Below are 19769 nucleotides of genomic sequence, written 5' to 3'. Positions count from 1 at the left end.
AAGTAAATACATGTAAATCCAAAAATAGAAATACTGTTTGGCTTTAAACAAAAATATAGATTTTCCCACTTTGCTTCATGATCAGGCAGATGCAAAGGGAATGTAAATACTGCAGCACGGTGTCTTGCATGAGCAAGCAGTCTGTCAGAAATACCCGATTTTTTTCCTTAATTGATATTATTTGTATATCTATTAAACTCATTTCTTTACATTTGTATAGCTCTTATCCTTGGAGGAATTTGGCTCCACTTGTTTGGCACGCTGTTTTTGGCTATATTTAGATCTAAAACTTCATAGTTATTTCGGATTTCAAACATTTCGGTTGAGCATCACTGAAGAGACATTATTTGTCGAAATGCGCATCTGGTGCATCAAAATTGGTACCGTATAAGTTTTACATTTTGTCATTTTTGGTTATTTTCCGTAAATACATTTCGCGGGTTTTTGAGCTCATGCACCAGCGCTTAGTATATATACTACTACTGGTCAGTGTTCGGGCAATGCGAGGTTCGTTACAAGCAACAAAGGTCGCTTTTGTATTCTGTGCCTAAATAGCCTTCCCTCCCACCCAGCCCATTTTCAGTTTTAAATTCATTGGTGATTTTTCAGCTTTGTCAATTTGATGTTTGCTTATTAAAAGCGATCTTGTAACGAACGGAGCCAACCTATTAACTTTTTCTGTTTTGTTTTATTATCAAATAGTCGAGAAAATATTTATTTTCGGACGAGGGCACTGAGGGAGAAAATAAAGGGACATGGACACGATTTGAGCTGAAAATTTTCAAATTTTATTTTTTCATTTCTAATGTTTAGAATGCTTAAGTAAGGTATTTCTAATGGTCAGCAAAAATTTGAGTGTCAGTTGTCAAAGTACATGGGAGATGCAGAGCTCAAAATTCTTTGTAATAAACAAGGCTTGTGCCATGTTTTTGTTTACATAGGTTGAATATACTAGTAAATGTTTCGTTTAAAGCAGATAATTCTGAACACAATTAAATACTTTCTAGTGTTTGGCATCTCATTTTGGTTTAAACATGCTATTTTCTATTAAGCTATCTATATGTAAACAAAAATATGGCGCAAGCCTTGTTTACTTTACAAAGAATTGTGAGTGCTGTATCTCACTTGTAACTCAACAACTGCTATTCAAATTTTGGTCGACCATTAGAAATACTTTTGTTAAGCATTGTAAACAGTAAAAATGGAAAAATGAAATTTTAAAATTTTCAGCTCAAATCGTGTCCATGTCCCTTTATGATGTACTATTTCTAAATAAATATTTCTGATTACAATCATCAAATTACCTCAAATTCCATTTCTTAAATTCTCATCAGTACTATTTTTAGACAGCAATCCCAATCATGCGACACTCATATCAATGTCCAAAACAACCTGGTTTGTAATTGTAATTCCGGATGAATTTTAAACAGCTGGTAAGGGATGATTTAGAAAGCGTGAAACCTCCCTTAAATATAAATTCCTGATATATGTTCTTATTTTCGTTGCCATAATCAAAAAATGAAATACCTTTTTAGTGCCAGTATGTCACTTTGTAAAAAAGAATTCAAAATAAAAATAAGTATTTACATATTTAATATCAATCATATAATAATAATTAATGAATATTACATAAAAACTAAATGTATACATAAACGCTCTTTCCTTCTAGTACATGTTCCCTACATACAATGTTTTATTACAGCTGAGTGCCAATTTGGTCAACATGTCAGGGATCGAAATTAACTTTTTTCACTACTAGCAAATTTTAGCTAGTGGATTATTTTCCAACTAGCAAAATTAAGCTTTTACTAGCATTTTTCAATCGATTGCTGTTTTACAGGAATTTAAGAAAACAAACATGTCTTTATATCAAAATATAGGGGAAATCTTTTAATATCTTCTTTAAAGTGCAATAATGAAAATAAGATTGAGAATTCTTTCATTTAAAATTTAATGAATTATCAGGCAACAAGCATGGTGCATGGTGAGGGTCATAGGGTACACTTGTGCGGTGTACTCGTTGTCCAGAGATCTACTACCTATTTACAACATCATGTGGTTTGAAATCTTGGAGACTGTTTGCGCCAATTTAAACAATATGTTCAAAACTTTTGGAAATTTCATCTAAAAAATTCTAGTGGAAAAAACCCCCCGCGAACTCGAAGTTTTGGGCTATAGAGTGAAACGATGACACTAACTCAGTCATGTGTTGTTTCATGAAGACATGGACGAAATCAACATGCTTGCTATTTAAATCAGACGTCACTGAGACGCCCGAAGTGTGCTTGAAGTAGGACTGACTGAGATGACCTTGGCCTTAGTTATTTATTCGATCCACGTTTACTTTTTCAATACTTGTATATTCATTCTGTAAAGCATTTCTATGCACAAGACAAAATTATTGTAAACTTCAAAGTACAGCCAATAAACCGCGAAAATCCGGAAAAAAGATCGTGTTTTTTTTTCACTCGCAAAAAGTTGTGATCACTTGTGATTTTTTACTCGCAATTTCAATTTTAAACTCGCATTTAGCGAGTATTTCCCCTTAAAGTTGTTGCCTGCATGTTTTATTGCTTATCCTGATTGACAGCTCTATTAGTTGGAACTGATCTAGTGTTTGCTTTCTTCGTTTCTTCTAAAACTGGGTTTAGCATATGAAGATTTCTCTAAGTCCACCCAACGTGCCAATCCTTGTTCTCAGATGACTACAAACCCCTGTCCACAACTCACATGCATTACACATAATACTTTACAACAAGAGCACTGTCCAAAATAAAATAAAATTCTTATGATGTGCAATGGGTTTCAGGTATATATACTCATGTAAAAAAAGAAACTGTTCAGTGTAGCTAACTTTTCATAGATAATCGTTGATTAACTCACTGAAAACCACGTATATCAGCAGTTGGTCTGATTTCTTTTGCAAGTTCAAAAATGTGCTTTTTCATAAACCACTTAGCAGTTTAAAAAAGCGCAAACTGCCCAAACCCAGTATATACTTGGATGAATTAGATACTGAATTCATTCCTTAAATAGATCTGAATAGAATTGTTTTCAGGTCACATGTTGCCTCTCTTAAGGAATACATTCTGTAATTACAAGAATTTCTGCTTGCACCCGAGTCTGTTTCACTTGAATTGATCATTGTTCCAGGAATGTCCAGTTCTGCCAAGAATTCCAGATAAAGACTGCACTGTATCCCGGTTGCCTTTCAAAGATGGTCAGGGTACATGTAGCCACTGTAGAAATTCATGACAAATTACCATTTCACTTAAACTCATCATTGTTCCAGAAATGCACAGTTCTGCCCAGAACTCCAGATTTAAAGACTGCATCCCGGTTGCCTTTCAGTGATGATGGGGGTACATGTAGCCTGTCGAAAGTAATGACAAATTACCATAAAGTCAAAACTAAAATATCCTAGAATAAGATAAAATTAAGTCTGGTCTATTTTGAAATCTTATAGGCAAAGAAAAATTGCTTTTAAGAATGTCTGATACATACACTTGATATATTGTAATCTATCTATCCTGCTATCTGGTCATGATATTCAAATCTTAAAAGTACGTATTCCAAAGTTCTGCATGTTTACAAGATATTTACCTTACTCAGCTGTTACTATCAGTATCACGGTCACCATCCGTTTGTCAGTTTGTGATGGTTGGAGCAAAGACGCATTGGGCCCAACATATCTGGGCATGAAATGTAATTCCTTGAGTAAATACTCATCATGTATGATCAATCTATGCTCAGAGTTTCCAATTCTAAACAACAGGGCCTCCGACGTTAATTTGACCTCGATCTGCATTCACTTCCTGTGAAAGTGAAAGTAGCCCCGTCGGCACCGAAATCATGGCTGCTGCATGCTGGTGAGTGAACTGAACTTAGTGAACATGAGCAGCATTGTGGATCGGGACTAATCAGAATTGTAATCCCGTATATTGAAGTGTTGTATAAATCACCATAATCGTAAACAATGGAGGTTATTTGTTTTATCAAAATTAACATGATTAAGTTTGGAAATATGTTGGAGGTTAACAGGTTAAACCTTTTTCCGGGTAGCATATACATATTAGTATTTTACTTCAACAGTTCAATACTTGTATCTATGAATACATAACAAATTGCAAATTTAGTGTAATTTCAATTAGTGAGAGAGTGCAGGACTTTGTCGCAAAAATCAATCCTCTGCTGTCATAGTAAGGCTGAATGGTCAGATATTTTATCAGTATTATAGTCTGTATATGTATGGGCAGTGATGGTTCTGTCACTTCTGCATAATTTCAAGGTACGTGGTGGGTACAGTAATTTTGTGGCGGTGTATGGCTGGCATCAGTCCCTAAACTACCTTGTAGAAGTATGTTAGTCTAATGTTATAGCATCTGTCTTGAAGTGTTGGTTGTTTGAAATCTCTGAATATTGCACTGATACATTCTGCTACTCGGTTGGTATGGTCAGAGAGATAACTCTTGCTGCGATGATTTGGACTCTCTCAATGTTGCTGATGTCCTTAGTGTAGTAAGGATCCCATACAAAAGATACGTACTCTAAGATAGGTCATATAAATGAGATATAGGTATTGCGTCGGCTTCCTTTGGGGCAGTTTTGTAGATTTCTTCGCAGATATAGCCTAGGTTTGAATCAGCCTTCTTGGTGATGTTAGAAATTTGTGTTCCCCGCTTTAGGTCTTCAGATGGTAATTCCTAAGTACAGGTTTGATGGAACTTGTTGGAGGATGGATGAATGTATTTTATTTGGTCCTGCCAGTGTGCATCATTTTTTTGTAATAAACAGAGCCTTTAACGATATGAGATATGTAACATCTGCCCCAACCCCTCAATCCTCCCCCCTTCCTCACTTGACAGTGTGTTTGACCCCCATTCTATAGTCAAACATGCATACATATAGTAAAGTGTAGATATTTTTATCCACCAAACAGTTGAACTTTTTTATAAGTTTAAACATATTGTTATAATGTTTTAATTTTTAATTCCAATCTTGTGTTTCTGATTATACTAGTTGAATACCTGCACAAGCACGAGAAATCACACTTTACACATAAATAATGACAGTGTAAGAGAAAATAAAACTAATTAATGCAGTATTGAGCTATTTCACCATGGATTGAACAATATTGACCAAGCATCAAACAACTATGCAGTAAAAGTTTAGAATAAAAAGAATTTCTTATCTTATGAAAATAAATCACAGATCCAAAGAATTAAAAATATTAATTTAACATATATACAGTGATTGGGATAAGCACGCGCCCTGCACCATAGTCGCATTAAATAAAAAAAAATGGCGCATAGAATATTGAAACATTGCGCCGTTGTGGCGCACATCGTTGATATACCTAGTTTGAGATTTTCCCCACTGACTTCGTAGATATACGAACTTTTCAACTTTTGAGCTGATCCCCCACTTAATCTTTATCGATTAATTAAGTGCTTGAAAAATCTTTATCGCTGTTAATGCTTTAGTAATAGTGCAACTTTACGTTCTTTTAAGCGCAAGTATGACTTAGATTTCCTCGTGTCTAATCAAACAGTAAAAAGTTATCTGATTTGTTCATTAAATTGCAATTTTAATGCGCACGGACTGGAGATTCCACGGAAAAAAAATTCTTAAGCCTGACAAAGGGTAAACTGACTTTAATTTTTTGCCTTAATGATCAGCCAATACTGGCAGGAGCAGAAGGAGACGATGACGCGGACAATCACGATAAGAATCCTTACTTTAATAAAACGTAAATTTAACACAAATAATAAAACTAAGTTATCCACGCCGACGGCATTACAGTCTGTCAGTAGTGTTTAGATTATAATTTATTGGTCTCTCGGACTTGTCATTTTAAAATGTCTCATAAAAATTTCAATATGGCGCATTCATTTTAGAAATGTCACATTGACAATAGCTCGTAACGTGCCATTGTCACATTAAGCAATTTACTTATCCCAATCACTGATATATCTATGTCCATGTAAATCCTTCAATTAACAATCGGAACTTCCGTGTTAAGGGTTATTGATCAGTAAGGGGTTCTTTATCGTGCCAGCACCTACCGTAGCATGGGACTTTAGTTTTTAAATGCATTATCAAAGAGACCCACAATTTGAGCGCTTGGAGTAGTACTGTATCTGTTGCTTTGTTTATTTTTAAAAGTTTATTTTACTAATAGATGTATTTGAAGTTATAAATATGAATAAAAGAAAAAAACGTGCATTAAAAATGTTCTTTTCATGGTGAATTTGTGTCCGGTCCATGGTGAAATGAATATTATTTATACGAAACTCTGTTTAGCTACCCGAACATCTGGAAATTTCCTTTAAAACTAAAATTGTGGATAGAAGATACAAATTCGCGCATTTTATAGATTTAACAATTATCGCATCCTAATTCGCTCAATCCTATGCATACTTTAAATCAATTTCCTATTAACATATTCACTATTAACAGATTTATGTAATATATTACTATATGTTGTCATCTCCAAATGATTTAGATCCGCCAAAGCGTGTCCACCACTTTACTCTCATTTTTGCTATTTCGGGGTAGTTTATCGAAAATGAAAGTAGGTTTTCAATTAATTTCACAATAATTGCTGATCAGGTAGAATTCAATTATAGTTTATAGGGACATCATCTCATATGTGGTTGAAATTTTAAACATGCAAGCAATAGCTCATTTGCAAGCATTTCTTAGTTTATTGGCAAAATTTATTCATGTATAAGTATAGATATCTGCTATCTTATAATTGGTCGACTACAAATGAAAACATTTCAGTTGAGAGCGAAAGTTTCGGTTATGTGGGGATCTTCAACAAATTATCTTAGTTTCTTGTTTCATGTTCTATATCATATGCATAGTAGTTTATCAGGCTCAGCTCTAGCTGATACACATGTCATGGACAAGGTGAGACAGCATCTGGAACCTAGGGCTGCCTTGTGCTCAGAGCCAAGATATCTCTATCCAGGCCCATCGTCAAGGAGCTATCTCGCCCTTAAATTTGAAATCATAAATTTTCCCATTAATTTTGTATGTAATAAAATACATTTATGAATTAACAATGCGATAATCAATAAATAATTTTTCGTAAATAATGCAAAATAGTAATATTTAGTCTAATACCTCCTCTTTTCGCCAATCCCAGTAAAGTTAAATGTATTATGTAATTCCCTGTTCCCGTTTGTTATAAAAGGGAAGGAAATGGGCCAGTCCTTTGTGAGGTTCAATACAGGTTCATTGTGAACAGGTTTGGCACATAAAAGAATCCAGGGCTCAACATTAACTTTTTTTCCTACTTGTCCATTTGGACAAGAGACAAAGATATTTACTTGTCCGAACTTCAACTTCACTTGTCCGAAAATTTTTCTATAAAGGATCTAATATCGTCAACTTGAAAACTGTATTTAATTTACTTAATATATAGTCTATTTTTATACCTGCTTGATTGATTTTTTTTAAATCTTATTCTCTTGATAAAAACAACAAACGCATAAAACAAAATTTTATCTAGACTTCCCATCTTGAATCAATGACTTCGTAAGATCCGTGGATGCATTCTCTCACCAGAGGGTGCGCTACATTGTGGAGCGTAGCGTAACGCCCTCTGGTGAGAGATTGCCATGGATGATTGAAAGTAGTACGCAATAAGTGAACACCAATCCCGATTGAGTATGACTCAGCTAGTTTACATAGCGATCGAACTTCATTTTCCATGCATTTTACATGTACTTTCGACTCTCAACTACCGATAAACTTTTCACAAAATTGTTTGGAGACTTCTTTACATAAAAAAGCACCTGTCCAATCGGACAAGTGCCCATCAATATTCACTTGTCCGAAATGTTTTTCCACTGGTACCGGACAAGCGGACAAACGTAAATGTTGACCCCTGGAATCCCCACTGCTTAAAGGCCATAAGTGCCTAAGAAGGGGTCTAAATCCCTGACATTTGACAATATGTGTATCAATAGGAGTGAGATATTATTGAGTGGGATGTGCAGCGGTACTCACACAATTATTTTCTACTAGCCTTTCTTAACATTTCATGCTTCTAGTTGAAAACCATACTTCAATTTTGAGTAATTATACTTCTTTCAGACGATGAATCATGATGATCCCTTTGATCTCAAAAAGCCAAAGAAATCAGAGAAAAAGGTATGAAACAGTGTGTTTAGTTTTCTGTATAGTGTTTTATGTGTGGTAGATGGCCTGAGACATAATTGTACTCGTATTTAGATATCCCGAATGCTTTATAGGATTTTACATAATAGCTATGCATATTGCCAAATATTTGACATATATCACTGTTAATAATCTGATCAGAAATCTAGTTGTGACTTTTTCCATAAAGCAATCTTCATTTTGTGTGACTATTTTAGGCTATAAAAGTAATCTATTGTTATATCTGTTAATATGTTGAACATGTAGATTCATTATTTTATACTTTGAAATTAACTTGGCAATGTATGTTTATAGCATAGTAAAATCACGATGGTCAAGAAGATCATTTTTGCATTTAAAGAGTTACTTACAAACTTGAGTGATGCATTCTATGTTGCCTATTTGTTTTTGGTTTTTTTGTTTTTTTTTTGTTTTTTTTTTTAGATCTCTGTACTTTTTTCAGATGTAATGCTAGCATAGACTTATAAATTTTACCTTGTTTCTTCTGAAAATTTTCATTGAAACTATTCAAACATTGTACACTCAGGTATGTGGTTTCTTAATGCTTGTCAATTATCTCATATGGAGATGTCACCAAGACCAGTGAAGGGCTTCAAATTCAGGCCTTTGCTCAGCCATTAAACAGTGAGGGTTCTTTAGCATGCCACACCCACTGTGACAATGGATATCTGTTTTTAAATTCATCTCTGAGGACCTGTGACATTCACACCTGATACCAAGCATTTGGCTATGGAACTGTCACTACCTGTTTTAATGACTTAGGTTTGTCGCGGCCAGGATTCAAACCCCGACCTTCCACATGTGAGGCGAATGCTATAACCTCTAGGCCACCGTGGCAGTTTGTATTTTGATACTACCTGAATGTCACTACAATGTTTCGTATAAGAATCTATGTGTATACTGATATGTGTGTCTTAGAAAGAGTGGAAGAAGGAGGTAAACATCAGGATTCACCTGAATTTCAAATTAAAGTACTCTTTTACTTTCAGGGAAAATGTCCTAGCATGATGAGAAAATAGGAAACAGTGCTATTGCCTCACATAGAGAAACCAGTAAGGAGAATGATGCATTTTCAGGTATTAAAAATTAAATACTTCTTGCTGTTATCAACAATGAGAGAGAGAGAGAGAGAGAGAGAGAGAGAGAGAGAGATCCTTTACTTTAACAAGAATACAACATTTGTAATTTGACACTACCTGAATGTCACTACATGTGTGTTAGAATCTATATAAATATATATATATATATATATATATATATATATATATATATACTATGGTGTGTCTTAGAAAGTGGAAAGAGAGAGGAGAGAGAGAGAGAGAGAGAGCATCTTTTAATCCTTTAGTATAACATGAATACAACTTGTGTGTTTGGACACTACATGAATGTCACTACATGTGTATAAGAATCTATGTGTATTATAATTTGTGTGTCTTAGAAAGAGTGGAAGAAGGAGGTAAACATCAGGATTCACTTTTACTTTCAGGGAAAATGTCCAAGCATGATGAGAAAATGAGGAGAATGATGCATTTTCAGGTATAAGAAATTCAATACTTCTTGCTGTTAGCAACAATGAGAGAGAGAGAGGGGAGAGAGAGAGAGAGAGAGAGAGAGAGAGAGAGAGAGAGAGAGAGAGAGAAAATTATCCTTTAGTTTAACTTGAATTAAAAAAAATTACATTTAGACCTGAATGTCACTACATGTGTGTAAAAATTGTTGTCATTTTGAAAGAGAGGGAAGATGTTAGAAAAGGAGAGAAAGAGAGAAAGAGGGGGAAAGAGAGAGAATGATCCTTTAGTTTAACTTGAATTAAAAAAAATTACATTTAGACACCTGAATGTCACTACATGTGTGTAAAAATTGTTGTCATTTTGAAAGAGAGGGAAGATGTTAGAAAAGGAGAGAAAGAGAGAGAGAAAGAGGGGGAGAGAGAGAGAATTATCCTTTGGTTTAACTTGAATTAAAAAAAATTACATTTAGACACCTGAATGTCACTACATGTGTGTAAAAATTTTTGTCATTTTGAAAGAGGGAAGATGTTAGAAAAGGAGAGAGAGAGAGAGAGAGAGAGAGAGAGAGAGAGAGAGAGAGAGAGAATATTAACCTTTAGTTTAACTTGAATTAAAAAAAATTATATTTAGACCTGAATGTCACTACTTGTGTGTAAATTTTTTTGTCATTTTGAAAGAGAGGGAAGATGTTAGAAAAGGAGAGAGAGAGAGAGAGAGAGAGAGAGAGAATTATCCTTTAGTTTAACTTGAATTAAAAAAAAATACATTTAGACACCTGAATGTCACTACATGTGTGTAAAAAAAAATTGTCATTTTGAAAGATTAGAAAGAGAGAGAGAGAGAGAGAGAGAGAGAGAGAGAGAGAGAGAGAGAGAGAGAGAAATTATCCTTTAGTTTAACTTGAATTAAAAAAATTACATTTAAACACCTGAATGTCACTACATGTGTGTGAAAAATTTTGTCATTTTGAAAGAGAGGGAAGATGTTAGAAAAGGAGAGAGAGAATTATCCTTTAGTTTAACTTGAATTAAAAAAATTATATTTAGACCTGAATGTCACTACTTGTGTGTAAAAATTGTTGTCATTTTGAAAGAGAGGGAAGATGTTAGAAAGAGAGAGAGAGAGAGAATTAACCTTTAGTTTAACTTGAATTAAAAAAAATTACATTTAGACACCTGAATGTCACTACATGTGTGTAAAATTTTTTGTCATTTTGAAAGAGGGAAGATGTTAGAAAAGGAGAGAGAGAGAGAGAGAGAGAGAGAGAGAGAGAGAGAGAGAGAGAGAATATTAACCTTTAGTTTAACTTGAATTAAAAAAAATTATATTTAGACCTGAATGTCACTACTTGTGTGTAAATTTTTTTGTCATTTTGAAAGAGAGGGAAGATGTTAGAAAAGGAGAGAGAGAGAGAGAGAGAGAGAGAGAGAGAGAGAGAGAGAGAGAGAATTATCCTTTAGTTTAACTTGAATTAAAAAAAAATACATTTAGACACCTGAATGTCACTACATGTGTGTAAAAAAAAATTGTCATTTTGAAAGATTAGAAAGAGAGAGAGAGAGAGAGAGAGAGAGAGAGAGAGAGAGAGAGAGAAATTATCCTTTAGTTTAACTTGAATTAAAAAAATTACATTTAAACACCTGAATGTCACTACATGTGTGTGAAAAATTTTGTCATTTTGAAAGAGAGGGAAGATGTTAGAAAAGGAGAGAGAGAATTATCCTTTAGTTTAACTTGAATTAAAAAAAATTATATTTAGACCTGAATGTCACTACTTGTGTGTAAAAATTGTTGTCATTTTGAAAGAGAGGGAAGATGTTAGAAAGAGAGAGAGAGAGAGAATTAACCTTTAGTTTAACTTGAATTAAAAAAAAATATATTTAGACCTGAATGTCACTACTTGTGTGTACATTTTTTTGTCATTTTGAAAGAGAGGGAAGATGTTAGAAAAGGAGAGAGAGAGAGAGAGAGAGAGAGAGAGAGAGAGAGAGAGAGAGAGAATTATCCTTTAGTTTAACTTGAATTAAAAAAAAATACATTTAGACACCTGAATGTCACTACATGTGTGTAAAAAAAAAATTGTCATTTTGAAAGATTAGAAAGAGAGAGAGAGAGAGAGAGAGAGAGAGAGAGAGAAATTATCCTTTAGTTTAACTTGAATTAAAAAAAATTACATTTAAACACCTGAATGTCACTACATGTGTGTAAAAATTTTTGTCATTTTGAAAGAGAGGGAAGATGTTAGAAAAGGAGAGAGAGAGAGAGAGAGAATCCTTAGTATAACAAGAATACAACATTTGTAATTTGACACTACCTGAATGTCACTACATGTGTGTTAGAATCTATATATATATATATATATATATATACTATATGTGTGTCTTAGAAAGAGTGGAAGGAGAGAGAGAGAAAGAGAGGGAGAGAGAGCAAGCATCTTTTAATCCTTTAGTATAACCTGAATATGACTTGTGTGTTTGGACACTACATGAATGTCACTACATGTGTATAAGAATCATCTATGTGTATTATAATTTGTGTGTCTTAGAAAGAGTGGAAGAAGGAAGTAAACATCAGGATTAACCTGCATTTCAAATTAAAGTACTCTTTTGCTTTTAGGGAAAATGTTCAAGCATGATGAGAAACTGCGCCATTGTTTCACTTACAGAAGCCAATGTTGAGGATGATGCATGTTCAGGTATAAAACAAATTAATTACTTCTTGCAACTACAACATTAAAAATGAGAGAGAGAGAGAGAGAATCAATTTTTGTTATTTTGACACCTGATTGTCACAACATGTGTGTAAAAATTGGTGTTATTTTGAAAGAGAGAAGAGGTTAGAAGAGAGAAAGAATCAATTTTTTTTGGCACCTGAATGTCACTACCTTAAAATTGGTGTCATTTTGAAAGAGAGAAGGTTAGAAAATGAGAGAGAGAGTGAGAGAAGCAAGCATTCTTTAGTATAACATAAATATTTCCCTTCACATTTTGATTGATTAAATATTGTTTAACGTCCCTCTCGAGAATCTTTCACTCATATGGAGACGTCACCACTGCCGGTGAAGGGCTGCAAAATTTAGGCCTATGCTCAGCGCTTACGGCCTTTGAGCAGGGAGGGATCTTTATCGTGCCACACCTGCTGGGACACAGGACCTTAGTTTTTGCAGTCTCATCCTAAGGACTGTCCCATTTAGTCGCCTCTTACAACAAGCAGGGGGTACTGAGGACCTATTCTAACCCGGATCCCCACGGGATTTTTACATTTTGAAGCTATCCATGAATTTCAATACATGTGTATAAGAATCCAATGTATATAATGTTCTTTATCACTTAGAAAGAATGGAAGAAGGAGGTTTACAAGATAGAGATAATATGCATAACTATAAACTTTCTAATGTGTTGTCTTTCAGTAGAGGTGTGTATTGATCAAGATTTTCCAATACGATACAATACAATATTTTCTGATGCGATATCTGATATATTGGATTTACAATGTAGTTAAGCATTTTCTGAAGTAAAATATCAAAATTAAAAAAAATGAAGTGGTTTAATATCTTTTATTTCATAACAAAACAAACAATGACAATTAAAGTCTGAGGAAACACCAATGTCACAATGTAAAAGCGGGGCTTAAAGTCTGAGGAACCTCTGATGTCACAATGTAAAAGCGAGTATTAAAGTCTGAGGAACAATCTCTCACCAGAGGGCGTTACGCTACGCCCCAGTGAAGCTTGCGTAGCACGCCCTCTGGTGAGAGAATGGTCTGAAGAATCGTGTTCCTGTTAGAAGCCATTTTCAAATTATGAACTTCGATCCCAACTATTAAAAGGGCTATTTTTAAACCCGACATATCGCTAGACAGGCGTATACCGGTGCATTTCGATATATTGATATATTGATTCACCCCTATCTTTCAGGGATATTGCAGTCAATGACTGTGATTCATCTTATAATGCAAAAGTTGGAGATACGCTCCTACAGGTATGAGCAGAATTTATAATTTGTAAATGAACAACACATGAATAAAAGTTGAGAGAGAGAGAGAGAGGGGGGGGGGGGGGCAACCTGCTTCAGGATTTCAGGAATCTTAAATCTATATCTGTATAAGAATTTTTTAAATGTAAAAAGAGTAAGAGAAGAAAGTATACATATTAAAAAAGTATGGCTGCATTTGTAATATCTCTGTGGAATTTCAACGCAAATATCCTGGCATGGATTGGTTTTTTCAGACAGTGACACTGATGCAGAAGATGTGAAGGATTATATGCTTTTAGGTATGAACAAAGTTGTGGTCAACTACAGAAGAAAGACATCAGAAATGGAGAGAGAAAAAAAGATCTCAGTAAAAGAGATCAGCTTGTATTTCAGACATTCTTTTCTGTAAATTTTGACACTTTACCTGATTGTTACTACATGTGTATAAAAATCCATGTCGTTTTGAAAGAGAGAGTGAGTGATCGACTTGACAAGGAATTCACTTGACAAGGAATTGGTGTTTAGCGAATAATGATGAAACCACAGTACCAATAATGATTCATCACACTTGTCAGAAAGGTCTCTTTTATATAGTTTATACTGACAAAATTTTGGTCTGGTTTCCAACATTGCAAACATTGTAATACGGAATATATAGCTTTAAATCAATTTCATTTATTTATTTATTTTAGTGAAGGACCCTGATTATGAACCAGACCACTGCTCCGACAGTGATTCAGACTCTCTAATTGAAGGTAATTATCTCTTTAAAGTCATTTTCCCCTGTACTGCAGTACTCAGCAATTGAAACAGAACAATCTTATATACATATATTTACATTCACTGAATTTTTTCTCTTATATTTCTATTGAAATTGACATTGCTTTCATCTGGAGCAATGAAAGCATGTTTGTTGCAAACTTGTTGGATCCAGTTTTTTTGTACCATCTTTCTGTGTAATCATTACCAAATATGGGGCGTCATCAAGGTCAAAGGGTGCGTTGGCTGTTCTGTTTAACGTAACAAATGGGTCAATTATATGATATTTTAGTACTTCAATCTAGTTTATATTTGAAAACAATACAACAAAATATAAATATGAACAATGAAATGTCTTTCTTTGTTGCTTCATCGGGTGATGAAGGTAGCAATCATTGCACAAAAAGTTTACATAACCCGTTTACACGGGTTATGAATTTTTTTTTTGCAATGCTAGCTACCTTCATTACCCGGTGAAACAACAAAGAAAGCATTTTATTGTGTAAATAACTTGTTAGCTCACCTGAACCGAAGGTTCAAGTGAGCTTTTCTGATCAACATTTGTCCGTTGTCTGTCATCGTTGTTGTAAACTTTTCACAATTTTATCTTCTTCTCATGAACCACTGGGCCAATTTCAACCAAACTTGGCCACAAGCATCCTTAGGTGAAGGGCTTTCAAGTTTGTTCAAATGAAGGGCCATGTCCCTTTCAAAGGGGAGATAATCACAAAAATGCAAACATAGGGTGGGGTCATTTAAAAATCTTCTTCTCAAGAACCACTGGGCCAGAAGAGCTGAAATTTACCTGAAAGTTTGTTCAAATGATGGCTCCCAGGGGTAGGATGGGGCCACAAGGGGAATCAAAGTTTTACATACAAATATATAGTTAAAATCTTCTTCTCAATAACCACTGAGTCAGAAAAGCTGATATTTACAAGAAAACTTTCTGACATAATGCAGATTCAAGTTGTTCAAACCATGGCCCCGGGGTGTAGGATGGGGCCACAAGTGGGGGGGGGGTCAAAGTTTTACATACAAATATAGGGAAAATCTTTAAAAATCTTCTTCTCAAGAACCATTGGGCCAAGGAAGTTGACATTTACATGAAAGCTTTCTGACATAGTGTAGATTCAAGTTTGCAAAAATCGTGGCCTCCAGGGGTAGTTGGGGCCATAATAGGGACTAAGGTTTTACATGCAAATCTATATGGAAAGTCTTCAGATATGGACCAAGGTGACTCAGGTGAGCGATGTGGCCCATGGACCTCTTGTTTCTGCAGTGTTCGAAATTAACCATAGACCGATAGACCGAGTCTATGTCAAATGACACTGGTCTATGCCAATTGTAATTGAGATAGACCAAATTGTCCATGCCGATTTCTCGGTCTAAAACAATAGAGTTATCCCAAAAGTTGACTTCTGATAAACGTTATGAGGAAAGAAGGACATCGTTATGGAAATGGAAAGAAAATATGCTTTCTAAGTACATTAAAAGTAAATGACAATGTTTTAAATTTGTGGGTTTTTTTTTTTCAATGTTGCGGTCTATGCCAATTTCATTAGGTCTATGTCATCTTGTTTTGGCATAGACCAATGGTCTATACCAAGTTTTAAACCAATTTCAAACACTGTTTCTGGTTGTAACACCTATTTGTTTGGGTAAAAAAATATAGTTTATACTTGCACGAACATTTCACACTTAAATATATATTGCTTTCTGGGTTTTAAAGCATAAGCTGCCCCAATACAGTTTATACTCGTATAAATCAGGTAGCTTTTGTATTTATTCCTTGAATGTTTTTTGTCAATAGAAAACCAAGATGATCTTCCTGACAGTTTTAGGAAAGTGACCTCATGATAGAAGGTAATTGCCTTTCATCTTCTTTAGTCTCACACCTTGCACGGAAGAAGGGGATATTAAATTGGATCTTTCCATTTATCCATCTGTTAGTCAACCAAGGGTTTTTCAGATGATATCTCAAGAACTTGGAATAAAACTTTGTAGGTGTTATCCTCATGACTTAAGAACGGCCTTTATTTTTAGCTCACCAGAGCTGAAATCTCAAGTGAGATTTTCTGATCGCCTGTTGTCCGTCATCTGCCCATCTGTCTGTAAACTTTTTACATTTTAGACTTCTTCTCCAGAACCACTGGGCCAATTATAACCAAACTTGGCCAAAAGCATCCTTGGGTGAAGGACTTTCAAGTTTCTTCAAATGAAGGGCCATGTCCCCTTCTAAGGAGAGATACTCACAAAAATGCAAAAATAGGGTGGGGTCATTTAAAAATCTTCTCAAGAACCACTGGGCCAGAAAAGCTGAGATTTACATGAAAGCTTCCTGACATAGTGCAGATTCAATTATGTTAAACTCATTTACATAACTAATAAATAGAAAAAAAATATTTTAAAAATTTTATCCGTAAGAACCATTAGGCCAAAGAAGTTTACATTTGCACGAAAGAATCCCGAGATAGTGCAGATTCAAGTTTGTTAAAATCATGGTCCCCAGGGGTAAGATGGGGCCGAAGTAGGTAGTCAAAATTTTACATGCAAATATATTATATAATAGGGAAAATCATTAAAAATCTTCTGAAAAATCACTGGGCCAGAAAAGTTTATGTTTACATGAAAGCTTCCTGACATAGTTTAGATTCAAGTTTGTATAAACCATGGTCCCTGGGAGTAAGTTGGGGCCACAATAGAGATCAAAGTTTTACATGCGAATATATAGGAAAAATCTTTAGAGACTCAGGTGAGCAATGTGGCCCATGGGCCCCTTGTTTTTAAGTCAAATGCTTAAAGGCCAATGTTGTGATGTTGCACAGTGTAGAAAACATGTAGTTTGTGGATGATATCTCAAGTAGCATATAAGATCTTTGCAAATTCCTTATATACCAATAACAAATACCCATTATTTTTTATGTGAACTACTTAAGTCATATTATCTTACTGGACCCTAATGAGATTTTGGCATGAAACTGCTGATTTTTGAAAAATACCTAAATGTACTACGCATGTCCTACGTCCTATATTATTTTCTTGTTCAAAGTTTCTAAATGATGTCTCAAATAGTATTTGGGGTCTTGGTTTAAAACTTTGCTTGTACTTTAAGTTTTCTTATTACAAATAAAGACCCCTTTTGTAATGAAGGTCTTGATCAAAATAAAGGTATAGGAAATTGTTTCATGAAGTAAAGAAAGTAAAATTCTATAAATTTGCTTGCTGTACTTGATAGTAACAAAGTTTATATTATAGTTTCAGAATGTCCTACCATTGATCCTGGAAGTGAAAAAGTATCTGATAGTGAAGAAAGCTACAGTAGCATAGAGAGTGAAAACTATCCCATGCTCTCTAGAAAGAAAGAAAAAGACATTTCTTTTTAAGCCATAAGGTGTTCCCAAAAATTCAATTGGAAACTTCAACAAACTGCATGCCTGCTTTTTTTTGATAAGATGATTGCTAACATTGCAAGACATCTTGAACTAGCACACAAAGCAGAAGTTGAAGTAGCCAGGGTTTTAGCTTTCCCCCCAAAAAGCAAAGAAAGGGGATAAATGAGGGAGGAACTTCAAAGTATTAATGTGTGCATTATGTATAAATTTATTTGATGTAATCACTAGTAAAACCGATTTTGCTTAATATACATTTTTTTCTATGCACTACATAATTATGTAGATGCAATAACTGGGACTTAACATTTGAAAAGAAGTTGTTTGTGATTCTTTGCAATTGTACTATGAACCTGTAAGTTACATCATTAAATATAATGCTAGATTCAATACTTGTCCTGTCATTCGGTCTCGAAATGGTGGCTTTCTAAATGGAAATGTCTACTATGCACTTGACCTATATAGCTTTGCCAGAAAATGAAGAATTTATGCTTAAATGCATGTAATATAAGTGTAGCGAACAGTATAAGAGGGAACTTATACTGCCTCGCTAGAGAGCTAGCTTTTCTAGTGATGTGGTAGAATCTCTCTTGATTATGCAAGTTAAGCAACAGCGAGCGTGATCAGCACTTGGCTGGGTGACAGCTACATGTTACAAATTGGTGGCAGTGGTGGGATAGCCAAGTGGCGCTATTCTGTTACACATTTTTGGTGTCAGAAGTGGGATAGCCATGTAGTGTTATCCCGTTTCACAAGCATAGGGGTCAACTGCAATTTTCCTCAAAAGTACATTACCGTGGCCAATTAATAGCACAGGCACCTGAAGTATGGGGTATTAGGCTTAACCCCCCCCCCCCCCTTACCAGTATAATAAAATACACCGGTAGAAGGCCCAATCTTTAAAGCTTACAAAAAGCATCAAATGATTACATAAATTGAAAGAGGGATGAGATAGACAGGGAATTCACACATTTCAGAGTTATTGTCACGAAAAATTTATAAAAGGGGGGGGGGGTGGGTAGTAATATCCGTACTTTAGTTGCCTGTGATTAATGGAACCCACAAAAATCTTGGGTGTCAACTACCTAATTAAAAATATTTTTAGAAAATAATTCTATTTGTTACAAAACTTTGATTGGCTGGTTATTGAAATACACTACTAGCATCCCACTACATGTGTATGACAGACGTCTCCATATGAGTGAAAAATTCTCGAGCCAGACGTTAAGCAAAATACAATCAATCAATCATGTGTATGACAGGAATATATTCAAAGTAAAGACATGTGTATCGAGTGGTTAATGAGAGGAGATAATTAGATGTAAATTCGAAATTAAACGCAAGTAGTCGGTTTCATGTGTGTCTACTAACATCCCACTACATGTGTATGACAGGAATCTCAATATTAAATACTCAAAGTAAAGACATGTGTATCGAGTGGTTAATGAGATGAGATAAATACAGGTAAGTTCATAATTTAACGCAAGTAGTCGGTTTCATGTGTGTATATCAACACTGACAATGTAGTGGGAATCATGTGTGTGTCAGTGAAGAGTCACGTGGTCAGATGTAGTGAAGTTCAGGTGAAATTTCAAATTTTTAATAAAAGGATTTCATGGGTAATAAACCCTGTTGGCACATTAGAGCAGGCCCTCTTACAAATTTGCTCAAAATTGCTCTCCAACATGCTTAGAAAATAGTGTAGTGACTTTCAGGAGTAAAGTCATGTGTAGTGAGTTTCAGGTGTATACAAGTATGTGTGTGTGTGTGTGTGTGTGTGTGTGTGTGTGTGTGTGTACATGTATAATGCAGACTCGTTTTGAAGAAATATTATCCAACGACAATGAAATAATAAATACAAATATGGGTGGACAGAGTGTGATAGTTTGTTTTTAAAAAAGTAGTAGGGAAGACATTATTTTGTGCAGGCGGACATATAATGACAC

At 34.7% G+C, this 19769-nt stretch overlaps 1 protein-coding gene, 1 long non-coding RNA gene and 1 pseudogene across 13 annotated transcripts; 1 reads left to right on the top strand and 2 right to left on the bottom strand.

Moving 5' to 3' along the window:
* LOC125667212 (uncharacterized) overlaps window positions 1-19769 on the bottom strand; it is a 303650-nt pseudogene that overhangs the window by 270685 nt on the left and 13196 nt on the right.
* Window positions 1577-5655, bottom strand: LOC125662120 (uncharacterized). Its single transcript, XR_007365268.2, has 2 exons — window positions 3604-5655; window positions 1577-3373 (listed from the first exon to the last, which is right to left on the bottom strand). It is a non-coding gene; the product is annotated as an uncharacterized LOC125662120 (long non-coding RNA).
* LOC130046333 (uncharacterized) lies at window positions 3818-18213 on the top strand. 12 transcript variants are annotated; one of them, XR_008798015.1, is made up of 9 exons: window positions 3818-3869; window positions 8107-8163; window positions 9180-9266; window positions 9677-9726; window positions 12318-12396; window positions 13618-13681; window positions 14368-14430; window positions 16245-16297; window positions 17690-18213. XR_008798015.1 is itself a non-coding variant. In XM_056147256.1 (6 exons), exons 3-6 carry the CDS (start codon window positions 9682-9684, stop codon window positions 17815-17817), a joined length of 315 nt encoding a protein of 104 aa, XP_056003231.1. In that variant the 5' UTR covers window positions 8110-8163; window positions 9180-9266; window positions 9677-9681; the 3' UTR covers window positions 17818-18213. The 12 variants fall into 12 exon arrangements, 5 of the variants coding, with proteins under 5 accessions (XP_056003231.1, XP_056003232.1, XP_056003229.1 ...); XR_008798014.1 differs by lacking the exon at window positions 3818-3869 and adding an exon at window positions 5675-5749; XR_008798016.1 differs by lacking the exon at window positions 9677-9726.

This window comes from Ostrea edulis, chromosome 8 (genome assembly GCF_947568905.1).
Source record: "Ostrea edulis chromosome 8, xbOstEdul1.1, whole genome shotgun sequence".
NCBI classification, from domain to species: Eukaryota; Metazoa; Mollusca; class Bivalvia; order Ostreida; family Ostreidae; genus Ostrea; species Ostrea edulis.
This window is presented reverse-complemented; position numbering and strand designations above follow the sequence as displayed.

What these genes read in the sequence shown, in the direction of transcription:
- LOC130046333 (XM_056147253.1), top strand. Translation starts at nt 9,586, where the DNA reads ATGTGTATAAGAATCTATGTGTATTATAATTTGTGTGTCTTAGAAAGA. An exon ending in GGAGAATGATGCATTTTCAG is followed by an intron (nt 9,727 to 12,317) that starts GTATAAGAAATT and finishes TTTTGCTTTTAG; the next exon opens with GGAAAATGTTCAAGCATGAT. An exon ending in TTCAGACTCTCTAATTGAAG is followed by an intron (nt 14,431 to 17,689) that starts GTAATTATCTCT and finishes TTTATATTATAG; the next exon opens with TTTCAGAATGTCCTACCATT.